The 12,777-nt window shown below is 43.2% G+C and overlaps 1 protein-coding gene across 1 annotated transcript; it reads right to left on the reverse strand.

The window, feature by feature from the left end:
- Nucleotides 1–429: 429 nt before the first annotated feature.
- Panx3 (pannexin 3) lies at nucleotides 430–8,566 on the reverse strand. The gene is made up of 4 exons (XM_008835162.2): nucleotides 8,182–8,566; nucleotides 6,380–6,522; nucleotides 2,951–3,165; nucleotides 430–1,356 (listed from the first exon to the last, which is right to left on the reverse strand). The coding sequence occupies exons 1-4, from the start codon at nucleotides 8,360–8,362 to the stop codon at nucleotides 717–719; spliced, it is 1,179 nt and encodes a 392-aa protein (XP_008833384.1). The 5' UTR covers nucleotides 8,363–8,566; the 3' UTR covers nucleotides 430–716.
- Between the last annotated feature and the right edge of the window lie 4,211 nt (nucleotides 8,567–12,777).

Genomic DNA, 12,777 nt, shown 5'->3' on the forward strand with positions numbered 1-12,777 from the left:
TTAGTTATAAGTGGTTGGCTATTAAGATCTATTAAGAACATACCTTGACCCTTTAAGAGTTGTGAAGGTGTTCACAGCCCACAATCTGAGCCTTTGTTTAAATGAATCCTCAGTTTAGATAATTAAAAGTGTCTCTTCAGCCCTGGAGATTCCACTCATGGCCTTTGCCTCTGTGCTTAAATCCCAAGAGCATTGTAAGTTAAAGTCATTGTCACCCCTTGGCTCACTTTGCAGGCCATGGAGGGCCTGGTAAGGCTGATCACTTCCACAGACAAGGTGGGTGAGTTCCTAGGATTTCAGGTCATACCAGTGTTTCTAGGAGTTTCACATCTTTATTAATCTCTTACCAATTGCTCTTGGTGTGAGACAAGTGTGCATTCTAGAAGGAAAGAAGAGAGTGGGAGCTTGCCCCCATAAATAGCCTTTAGAACCTTCCTGTGTGGCATGTCTACCCTTCTATTTATTCACCCAATTTTACTATCCTCCAAATGTTCTAGACCTAGCTTCTCAGTTCTTTGGCTTTTCAGTTCTAGAGTCACATTTAGTTTTTCATCCCTTGATTATATATTATTCTAAATACAGGATATATAACTCAGCTGAATCCAAGCTTAGCAATTCTAAAGTGGGCATTTTTTTTTTGTCCATTACTCTGTTTAGTTTGTGAAGGAGGAGAGTTACATTCTACAAAACTTCTCACTCCACTGTTTCTTTCTTAACTAGGGGTGTTCATCACACACCTGTTGGGTAAGATGTTTAGGTTTGGAGGGTTCTAATCCAGCCAATAGAGTCATGAAATCAACCACTGTGTCAATGTTGTGTTTCTGGGCAGTTGTGTCCTTCAACACACATAACACACTCAGCCAGCTAAAAGAGATGAGCTCAGAGATGTTGGCTCGGAGGAAAAGAAGGATCACATTGAGGTCATTGATGGGGCATCCCAGCATCTTTCTACTGAGGAGATCAAAGGCTGGGAGCATCTCATAGATGGACAGGAGTCGTTTGTCCCACTGACACAGCCGTGTGAGGTTGTAGATTATCACTGGAACCAGCAGGGTGTATATTGTTGCACTGGAGAGGCTAACAATCTGGAAAACAGACAGGGAGGTCAGCCTGCACTTGATCAGATCCGGAACATGAGTCTCATCATGCAGCAGCCCTGTCTTGATGGAGCAGCTGAATTCTTCTTGGAAGAAGACACCCAGATGGAAGTGGCCAAGGTACAGGTAAGTGGCTGATGTGAAGAGGAGCATCAGGGAGTTCCTTAGGAGGTAGGTGGCCACTAGAGAGTGTGAGCGCTGCTTACATGCCAGGTACCGCTCTAGCAAGGGGAATTCAAAGTACCGTTCTTTCCGGGCCCTAAGCAAGAGAAGAAAGAAGACAAAGTTAGGAAAGACTATTTAGATCCATACCCTAAAAGTCATATGGGAGATGAGCAGATCTGTGTATTTAGCACAGCATTTTTAGTATCCATTACTTGGCCTTCCCCAAGTATCACCATGATCCTCCCAGAAAAGGAGGTGTGTGAATACTGCTCAATTCTCCAAACACTGAGCTCACTATGATAAACCCAGGGATGGTAAATGAGTAATGAATGGTCACAGTCACACTGGATTTCTACCCAGCAAGGCCAACTAAAACTCTCAGCTGAAGTAGGGCCCTTGTGGAACAATAAGCTAATGACTGGGAATCTAGAGAATGCATTCGGTGTTCTGAGTGTGATTTGGAGGCTAGCTCATTCATAAAAAATAATGTGTTAACAAATCCCGCTGAGAAGTGTGGTATCAAGGAACAGGTAAGCCAGTCTCTGATTTGAAGAAGTTTAATGTCTGACTGGTAGGAAAGGGCAAATAAGACACGCACGTATGGAATAAAGTTAATACTTGTTGCTGACTTGATGGATACAAATCGTAGTAGTTGTGAATATTAGGAGATGGAGTAACATTATAGGTTAGAGTGTTCAGGAACCTTTACAGAGAATATTGACTTAAGGTTGGGCTTCAGGAAGTTAGGAACTATTTTGAGAGGATATAGTATGCACACAAACACGAGACAGAGTGTGATTGCAAATCCTGGCTCAGCTCCCCTCCCCTTGGCCCCCTACCCACACCTGCCCCATTTAAATGCACCAGTCATTATCTCTTAGCTTTCCAGACTCCCTTCACCTATGTTACCATTTCTCATATATCTTAGCTGTCTGTGTATTCTGCTTTCTTGTCTGTTTCCTTTGAGGGAATCTAGCCGTGCATGGGTAAATATAGCTTGTTGCCCCTGCCCCGTCCCAACACACACACACACACACACACACACACATATGAATGTATCTGATGTACCCAGTATAGTGCCTGCTACTTAGATGGATGAATGACTAAATAAATACATCACTGATTTGTTTGGTGATAAGGAGAAGACTGCTTAAGTGGAGCGAAGGTTTTCTGTCATGTGGAATAGTTTAAATATCCCTTATCCAGTCTAGAAATGTTTTATATTTTGGTGTTTTTAAAAAAAATTGGAATACTTGCATAGACTTTACCAATGATACTCAAAATGTTTGGATTTTGAAACAGTGCAGTTTGGAGATTAGTAATATGCAACGTATACCTAGAAGTTTGAGAAGTAGTAGGTGACATTGTGTTGAGGCCTTGGACAAATATTTGAGAATTTCAACATTTTTTCTAAGCATGAGGGGAGCTAATGTTTCTGAAGCAGAGGGATAGTATACAAAGCCATATTTTAGAGAGATCAAGGTCTTGTGGCTCAGTGTGGTCATCTGTAAACTAGAGGTAGAATCCTTTTCATTGTTCTTACAGGAATGAGAAAGTTCATGAGTGGATATATAAACACTTTGCTCTCTTGAGAAGGATGGTGTAGAGAAAAATCTGAAGATGACTATGCAGCTGTCATTTTAATGCTTACCAGAGTCTTTTAGGAAAATGTGTACAAAGCAACTTACTTCTCTAGTTCATCCCAGAAGACATGGGGGTCAGAGCTCTTCTGCCGGATCTTCAACATGTGCTGTACCAGGCGGATGGAGCGATTGTAGGACTTGTCCAGTTCACTGATGATAAACAGCAGGTCTGAGCTAAGGGCTGGCACAGCTGCATACTGCCACAGCAGCACTGGCAGGTACATGGCCACAGCCAGGGCCAGCAGCGAGTAGGGAAGGGCCTGCAGGAGAAAGTAGGCTGAGGAGGGAGCCCATGGTGCTGCATCTTGTGTGATAGCTAAGCTGGATTCACTGCTTCCCTATTCCTACTTTAGACAGTGTGGGGAATGGGATACCTAAGGCTCTCTGCCCATGTGAAAGAATACAGTGATGCTGGTAGAGAAGGAATGCCAGATCTCCATGTTACCCATAGATCCGTGGTCTGTGAGTTTTCTGACCTATGATCTGTCTAGGGCTCCAGGGAGAAGAATAAGAGAAAAAGCACAAGACTGAGGGAGAGAGCAAGAGAGGAGAGAGAGTTGGGTAGAGGAGATCTCCACCTCTTCTGCCCCACAATGTATAGCTAGCTTGAGACCAGGACCAGTAGTGGCTCTGACAGCCTAGGGAGAAAAACCTTCTTTGATGTAGCCTTCCCTGCACTTCTATGGTGCACACTGGTCTTTTCTAGTCTCTAGATCCTTAATAGTGTCAAATGACACACTCAGATATTCTCCTAGGATTCTTTGGGGGGTTATTTCAGTGATGTTCAAAAAGGAACTGACTTTTAGCAATGTGTGGACTTTGTCTTTTCAGTTACACTATTATCTACTGTGATAGTTTGATGAGGAATGTTGCCACAGGTTCAAGTATGTGAACACTTGGTCCCCAGTTGGTGATGCTGTTTGGGGACATCATGGAATCTTTAGGAGGTAGAGCCTTGCCAGAGGAAGTGTGTCACTGGGGGAGGGCTTGGAGAGTTCATAACTTCGCCCCATTTCCAATTCACTCTCTCTGCTTTGTGTTTGTTGGAGATGTGATCTCGGCTTCTGGCTCCTGCCACCATGCCGGCTGCTTGCTGCTTTGCCTTACTGCTACAGTGGACTCTGATCCCTCTGGAGCTGTAAGCCAAGATAAACTTTTTTTTTCTTTTATAAGTTGCCTTTTGTTATGGTATTTTATCACAGCAACAGAAAAGTAATACACTACTTGAGATAAGGATCAATATAGTTGAAATTTGCATTTCCCACCCCACCCCCAAATATGTGAAAGTCTTAATCCTTAGTACCTTAGAATGAGAGACTATTTGGAAATAAAGTTCAAATAACTAATTATATTAGTTAATTTAAGTCTAGGTTATATAAGAATAGGGTGGGACCCTAATCCATTATGATTGGTATTCTTAAAGACACATGTACACACATACATGCAAATGTACATGCTCATGTGAAGATAGGCACACACACACACACACACATACACACACACACGTGGAGACTACCCAGGGTGTTGTGTCTATGAGCCAAATAGAAGATCTAGTCCTTAGAGCCCTCAGAGGAACCAGTCCTGCTGACACTTTTGTCTTAGACTTCTGGCTTCCTAAAATAGGGTTTTTCCTTAGGTTTCCTTATTATACTTCTAACAGAGGGAGGCCTGCTGTTTCATTCATAGTAAAATCTCTACGTATGATGGCTTTTAATCTAACATATATGACAGAATACCTGAAATCTGGTGGGGGGCTATGGAGGGCAGGGAAGGGGGAGGGAGGTCTAAATTAGATTAAGATGTATTATATGAAACACACAAAAACTCAATAAAATATTAAAAATGGAAAAAGTGTTAAATCTACATTTGTTGCTAGGCACTAAACAACATGCATTATTTCATTTGGTTTTCACAAAGATACTATTGGGGAGGTACAATTAGTGTCTCTATTTTACAGTGAAGGAAATTGAAGCATGGATAGGTAAGTATCAGCACAGGATTGCACACTCAGTAGATGGGAAAGCTAGGGTCTGGAGCCAGGACAGGCAATTTAGGAATTTAACTTAAAGAATCTCATAATGACTCTTTGACCTATAGCTTTTCATGGACCAGGTATGCTTTGTTCTTTCAGTGGAAAGCCTAGAGGAAAAGCTGGTGGGTGCATATTGATTGCATCTGGGTGGTGTGTATATATACGTGTGTGTGTGTGTGTGTGTGTGTGTGTGTGTGTGTCTGTCTGTCTGTCTGTCTGTCTCTGAGTTTTTGAAAATTAAAAAAATGCTAGAATAGGTAAGCTAATTAGAACCACTTCACTTCTGTTCAAGAAATAACATTCTTTGGAAAGAAATCCTTCACCCCACAGAGTGTTCCCTAGGATCAGGGTGGAGCAATGGAATCTGGATTTTGACAGCTTCTGAGCGACCTTGGTGGTCAGGCATTTTGACATTGTCTCCCTCAGAATCTGTTGAACTTGTCACTATCCATACGTGCTGATTTGCCAGTGACAGAGGCATCGCAGGCTTTCCCATTAAGTTTCTGGTTTTGTATGGGTCCTGGGACGGGACTTTGGTACTTTGAGGCTTTGTAATGGCTATCCCTTAAAATGCCTGAGTGACCTTTGATCAGACATTATGAATAGAAAAGATATGTTGCCACTGTTCCCTCATAGAATCCTACTAGGATGACAACAAAGGCCAAAGAAAGACACAACTTAAGGAGGAAGAGAACAGGAGAGAAACAGACAAGAGCAAGGACATAGTGAAAGCTGGGGGAGTAGCTCAAGTAGTGGTGTGTGGGAAGGGGGATGTTGAGGCAAGGACAATTCACAAATCAGAACCAGAGTCACTCAGGAATTAAGGATATGGGGGAACCTCAAACAAACAAGAATATAAGACAGGTTGAGAAAAGGACACTGAAGAGCCCATGAGAGGTAGACCCATAGATCTTTCTATCCTGCATTCAAGTGACCATACTTCCCTTTTCCTGATTGATAGACAGGCTTGAAGTTTACTCTCTGAGAGACTAAACCAGGCTAAACTCTATGCTTGAGTCCACTGTAGGCTGGAGAACCAGTCTGAGACTGGGGTTGGGGAGGGTGTCAGCCCAATGAGTACTGAATGGTGAGACTCACGGCTGAGTTCCCAGAGGGCTGGCAGCCAGGTTTCCCACCAGCTGCATCTTAGTCCTCTCCTCAAATGCAGGATGCTGTGACTCTTCTCAGAGACAATAGACTAGCTACAGATATTGATAGGACTACAATTTTGATACTTGAGTTTTCTTCCCAATTAAATACACCAGAGGGAGCACCTTCACCTAAAGCTGCCAGTCTATAAGCCTCACCCACAGGCACATAGACTCTGATTAGATGAATGGGCAAGGGTAGGGGTGAGGTGAGAAGAGCTCAGTGGTGCAGTTCCATGATCTCCATCCCTCCTATTCAGGAAGTCAGCCTGATAGGACCTCTGTCTGCTTTACCTTGTGCGGCCAGAGAGATTTCACCTTGTACTGGCCAGCTTCGTCCTGCTCATGGTGAGCTAGTGAATCCCAGCAGGAGCTATCCACGTATGCGGCTTGCCTGACGCTGAAGTTACTGGGAGGGAAGCAGCTGATTGGAGTCCCTGCAACAGGAATAGAGCTTTGAGGCAAACTTGAGCTTCAGTGGAGGGACAGGAACCCTAGTAGCCAGCATTCAAGAGTTTTCTAGGGTTCATCTCTATAAGTTGGTAACTTTATGTGTCTGGCAGGGCTTGCCTTCTTCCTGAGCCTCAATTTTCTGAGACACGCACTGTTGTGTCATGGGAGGGCAGGGCATGGTAGAGTAGGTAGCCATTGTCTGGCCCATGATACCAATGTACTGACTTGACCTTTTAGGTCTGGCGATCCTCTTCTCTCAGAGTTCCTCCAGACTCCTACACATGCAGCCAGCAGTCTCCCTGTACCCTGCACTCAGGCACCAAAGGGCTTGAAGTTTGATAGTGATATTTCCTCCTGAGAGAAATGACATCCTTTAAATTTAAAAAAACGATCACATTTAGGGTGTATCTGTGACTCTGTGTGACTGTGTGTGTGTGTGTGTGTGTGTGTGTGTGCATGCACCATGGCACCCATGTGGAGGCTGGAGACCAACTTGCAGGAATTGCTTCTCCCCTATCATGTGTGTCCTGTGACTGCACTCAGGTCATCAGGCTCTGCAGCAAGTTCCTTTACCTGTTAAGCCTCTTCACTAGCCCTGTTTTTTTTTTTTTTAAATTTTGAGGGGAGGGGTGGAGTTTCATTGTGTGGCTCAGGCTGACCTCAAAGTTGCAATCCTTCTGCCTCTGACTCCAGAGTGCTGGGATTGCAGGTGTGTACACCACACCCAGATTGAGAGATAGCTCCTTCAGGTTGTAAAATGTAGAAGACTAATTGCCTGGACTCTATGTGGGAAGGAAACTGGGCTTGGAGGAGTGTCTCTAACTTTTCTGTTCCCATCAGAAAGAAGCAGAGATGGAAACAAATCCTACTTCCATTCTTGAAGATGAGTGAAGAGGCAGAGGGAGGTTGAAGACTTCATCAGGAAATGCATTAAGCTAATGGGTACACCCAGGAAAGGAAGCTGGCAGCCCAGTTCTCAGGAAGTCCAAATTCTTTCATTAGAGGTATCAGGTGTGCTGCGTTATCCAGCGCCCTCAACACTGCATGTGTGTGCTAATGTCTGGGGCTATGGAGAGGAAGCAATGAGTTTATTCTGTGCCTCTGAAGAAGGCTCTGTTAGCCTTGTAATATATGTTCCCAAATTAGTAACTCTGCAAGTGGGGTTGGGAAAATAAAGAATTTGTCCACAGGGAGGCTAGTGGTTTTAAGTTTGAAAAGATTACAGGATCCCAAACTTTCTTATCTCTAGAAGTCAAAATGACAGTTTAATTATTGAACGTATGAATACTGAAGTTACAACTTACTCTTTTAAAAATTTATATATTTAGTTTCAGGTATATATTCTGTGTTGAGCAGACTCTCCCTCATACCTGACCCCTACCCTTCCTTTGCTCCCTCCTCGTCCTCCTCCTCGTCGTCCTCCTCTAGCTAATTATTTTTTATTGTAAAATATCAGAGTTGACTTTTCTAACTTTTTGGTGCCTCCACTTTGCTGGTGTCCTAGACTCATGCATGGTCTGCCAGTTGGGAATCAGTGCAGCCCCAAACCATGAAACCTACTTAAGGTGGGAGCCTGCTCATTTGATAGCCCATGCAGAATGAAAAGAATTCAGGTCTCTCATGGGGTCTCAGAAGCAACTTACCAGAGGAGAACTCCTGAGCAAATGCCAAGGACATCAGCAACAAAGGGAAGCCTACAGCAACAAACTTGACTATCTGGTCCAGTGGTAGTTCCAGGCGCAGTCCTTTGAGGCGAGAGCCCCTGCGGTCAGGCAACAGGGCATCAGAGAGCATGTACTCTGCAGCTGTGTGTGCAAGCGACATGATGCTGCTGAACTCCGGCACACAGAGGGCTGGAGGTGTCCAGGGACAGTGGTGTGAGGAGGTGACAGCTTCAGGTAGCTAGTTTTGAGCAGACAGTGTGGATTCCAGTCTCATGGATATCTGTGCTAGCAGCAGGAGACAGTTCTCTAAGAAACTGCCCAGGCTCTGAGCCAGGCACCCTGGCATTTAGAGAGAGGTGTAGCCTCAGTGGGTCCTTGTTGAAGGAGGGTTGGGCTTCATGTGTGGCTGATGCCAGGCTGCTTGCTGGATTGTCTCTGAGCGGATGAAGCCCTGTGGCTTTATGCTGCCCTCTCATTAATACAGTATTTTCAGTGGAGTGGTGGGGAGAAGGGCAGTGGTGTCAGTCCCCCTCGTGTAATTGGTGTGGAATTTGGGTGGAGATTGCTTCAATGTGTTGCAGGCTCTCATTTTGTGGTTTGGGTGGGAACGGAGCCCCCAGGACTCAGCAAGGATGGCTCCCCCTATAGAGCAGGCTTTGTCTCAGTGCTGAGTTTTGCTCTGGGTCCAGATTCTTTTCCAGAAACTGCTTTGTATTTGGTGTTAATTTCCTTCCCTGACTCTAGTCTTCTTCCAAAACATTTTGACCACGTGTCTCCAATTTCCAATTCTTTTTTATCTCTGTCCTTTCTCTAGGAGACACTGGGAGACGCATGGCATTGTGGAGCAGTGAGAGGACTACAGCCTTTGAAATGCTGTGCCCTAGAGACCTGACAGTGCTCATTTTTCAACAGCATTTCAGGCAAGTCACTTTGTCTTTGTTTTCTCATCTCTCAAGTGGTAGTATGTTAGAATGTTAGCGATCTTGGGGGCTGAATGTATGTATGTGAACATGCTCTGTAGACTGTAAGGCAGAACAAGCCCATGGTTTGGAAAAGTGATGCCCAGGTGTCCAGGTGTTAAACACTTGACTGTCAGTTGGTGACATTGTTGGTAAGTGGTGGACATTTAAAAGATGCAGCCTAATGAGAGAAAGGTAGGTCACTGGGGGCGTGTCCTCGAGGGGATATTAGAACCCTCACCCCCCCTTTTGTCTCTCTCTTTTGTTTCTTGGTCACTAAAAAGTGAACAACTCTTTCCACATACTTCTGCCAGGATGTACTATCACCACAGGCCCAATGTGATAGAGCCAAGTGACTACAAACTCTGGAACCATGAGTCAAATAAACCCTTCCTCTTTTTTTTTTTTTCCCTTTTGTAGTGCTGGGGCCTCAGGTATGCTAGAGAGAGAAACACTTTACTACTGAGCTATACCCTTAGTCCAACCTGTCTTCCCTTTAAGTCGATTATGCCTGGCATTTTGTCATAACAGAAAGTAGATTAACACAGCAAGTATCAAGTCAGGTTGATTTCATGGGGCTGGGCTGCAGAATAAGACAACCTTATCTCTGTTATTGTGCTTAAACTTGGAAATAAAGGCCCTTAACTGGTCTTCACTTGGCCCTTGACTGACCCCCCACTTGGCCCTCTTTTGCTGTGTTTTTCCTGTCTGGCAAGGAGTCTGTGGGCCAATGGAATGTACCCATGCTGTACCTATGCAGAATGGGTACACTAATTAAATTGCTCTTCCAGCAGCCTTGCATCTTACAGCACCTTACCCAAGGGCCTTGGCCTGCTTCCAGGACCTGTGTGGGCTTTTCCTCAGGTACTTCGTCTGAAGAGAAGACTGCTGCTGGCACACACCCAAGGCTTAAGGAACAGCTGAACTTGAATAGAACGTAAGGGTCCTGGGGTGTCCACACTTGCAATTGTGAGGTGTTATTTTCTTTTGCAGTGTGGGACTTATCTGGGTTGGGAAAAGAAGGATTGGTTCAGGGTCCTAGGATAGTGCAAAAATTCTAAATCTGAAACTGACATTGCTGATTCTTAAGAAGTGTGTGTGTGTGTGTGTGTGTGTGTGTGTGTGTGTGAAGATAGGAGGAACATAGACAGTAATTTGTTAACTTGGTTTATGTGGGTCTCTATTAAGACTTTAAAAAATATTTTGTTATTTTTATTTTATGTGTATGAGTGTATTGCCTGCATGTATGTGAGTGCATCCCTGTCATACAATGCCATGGAGGTCAGAAGAGGGCTTCGGATTCCCCTGGAATTGGAGTTAAGGATGGTTTGTAGCCGCCATGTGGGTGCTGGGAATTGAACCTGGGTCCTCTGCAAGAGCAGTCAGTGCTCTTAACCATCTCTCCAGCCCCTCTATTAAGACTTTCATCTTTTATCTTGTGGCCACAAATGTTCAGACTGTGCCTACCTCTCCCCTCAGCTCACAGGTTAGAGGCCACTCTGATTTAGAGCTGCCCCTTGTGTGCCAATTGGAGTGGTTTCAGTGTAGGAACCACAGAAGGGATGCTGTACTTCTGTCCTCTGTTACCCCCACTGTGTTCTCATTTCTGTGTTTTATTATATGTATTTTTGACAAATGTTTATTATTGGTTTGGTATATTTATATATACATATTTTGAGATAGGATCCCTCTGTAACCATGCTGGCCTGGAACTCACTATGTAGTCTAGGCTGGCCTTGGTCTCACAGAGATCAGCCTGCCTCTGCTTCCCAAGTGCTGGGGTTAAAGGTGTACACCACCATGCCTGGCCCTATTCTTTTGCTTCTTAAAATAGTTATGTTTTTGAAGTATGTATCATATATACAAGTGTGAAATTCAATAGATCTTCATCTGATCAAGAAGCAAAACATTACTAACTCCCTAGAAACCACCTCTGGGCTCCTTTCTAATAGCTGTCATTTCTTCAAAGATTATTGTTACTCTAACTTCTAGTAGCATAGATAATTCAACTGTGAACCTAAAAATTTACAGCCACCTTTGAAAGAGATGTATCTTTGCTCTGGAATGTGTTACTGAATATGTTAAAGCTGTAATGAAATGTTTCTAAAAAAAAAAACTTGAAAATAAAATTTGAAAATTAAAAAAAAAATGCAGAGCTGGAGATATAGTTTGGTGGTAAAGCAGTTGACTAGCATGTGTGAGGCTCTGGACTCAATCTTCATCACCACCACCACCATCAAAAAAAAAAAAGGAATGGAGAGACTGGAGACATGGCTCAACAGTTAGCAATGGGTGCTGCTCTTACAGAGGACCTTGAGTGACTCACAACTGCCTGCAACCCCAGCTGGGGGTGGGGTGGTCCAGATCCTATGCTTGTGGCCTCTGTGGGCACATGCACACATCCTCACACAGACACAGACACAGACACAGACACACACACACACATATGATTAAAAAGAAAATAAATCTTAAAAAAAATGGAAAAGAGTATTTCTCAGAGATAGGACTGGTTCAAATAGCTCAGTGGGTAAAGGCTCTTACTGTCAAGTCTGATGACCTGAGTTCGATCCCTGGAACTCACATGTTGGAAGGAGAGAACTGTTCTGTGGGGCGCGTGCGCGCACACACACACACACACACAGATAATAAAATACAATAATTTATATGAACTCTGTTGTGTCTAGTTTCTTTGGTTGTATATTGCGTTTATGAGTCTTACACAGTTTATTACTTGTTTTTATACATGAAATTACATGTATATATTTTTTGTATGTGTTTGGATTCCTAGTTCAAAATACTTTTGAAATTCAGCTATGCTATTGTGTGACTCAGACATCCACTCCATTTTATTATGTGGCTATATAACAATTTATTTATGCTTTCATAAATTGTTAAACATTTGGATTTCTAAGTTCTGGCTATTACAAAATAACATTGCTGTGCACCTTTATAATATGCATCTTATGACGAGTATACATATGCATTTATGTTGGATGTATTCTTAGAAGAGGAATTGCTAAGTCATACTGCCATGCACAGACACATATTTACAGTTCTCCAGGTGGTTGTTTAATTCATTCTGTCACCAACAGCTTATGAGAGTCATTTGCTATTATTATTCTTCCAATTAAAAAATGTAAAGTAATTTTGGGATGTATGGAAAAGCAGCACATTGTGGTCTTAAGGTGAACTTCTCTGATGACTAATGGAGCTGGCTCTCTTGGCCATGTGGTTGTCTTCATTTGTGAAGTGTATACATAAGGATTTTGCCATTTTTCTGCTGACTTGTCTCTTTTGCTTATTGATTTATAGGAATTCTTTTAATAGTCTGGATATGAGACTGTTGCCAGAAATATGTTGTATTTGATTCCTCTTGAGCTCCACTTGTCTTTTTATCTTCTTCATGGTGTTTTCTTTCATAGTCTTGAAGTTCTAATTTTCCTAGAGTCAATGTGTTATTTCTTTTTGTTTACAGACAATATTTTATATGCCCTATGTAAGGAATCTTGGTTATTCCAATATCAAAAATAAAAAAGTTGTAGTGTTTTCTTTATACTTCTCATTGTACCTGTAGCCCATCTAAAATTGCCTTTTAACATAGGACATGAAATGGAGG

The sequence above is a fragment of the Nannospalax galili genome, unplaced genomic scaffold (genome assembly GCF_000622305.1).
Source record: "Nannospalax galili isolate Female #2095 unplaced genomic scaffold, S.galili_v1.0 scaffold690, whole genome shotgun sequence".
In the NCBI taxonomy this organism is placed as follows: Eukaryota; Metazoa; Chordata; class Mammalia; order Rodentia; family Spalacidae; genus Nannospalax; species Nannospalax galili.

Bases quoted from the DNA above. Each gene is read 5' to 3' on its own strand.
- Panx3 (XM_008835162.2), bottom strand. From the start codon at position 8,362: ATGTCGCTTGCACACACAGCTGCAGAGTACATGCTCTCTGATGCCCTG. The intron at 6,523-8,181 runs GTAAGTTGCTTC...TTCCTGTTGCAG, and splicing joins TGCTCAGGAGTTCTCCTCTG to GGACTCCAATCAGCTGCTTC. The intron at 1,357-2,950 runs GTAAGTTGCTTT...TCTCTTGCTTAG, and splicing joins TTCTGGGATGAACTAGAGAA to GGCCCGGAAAGAACGGTACT.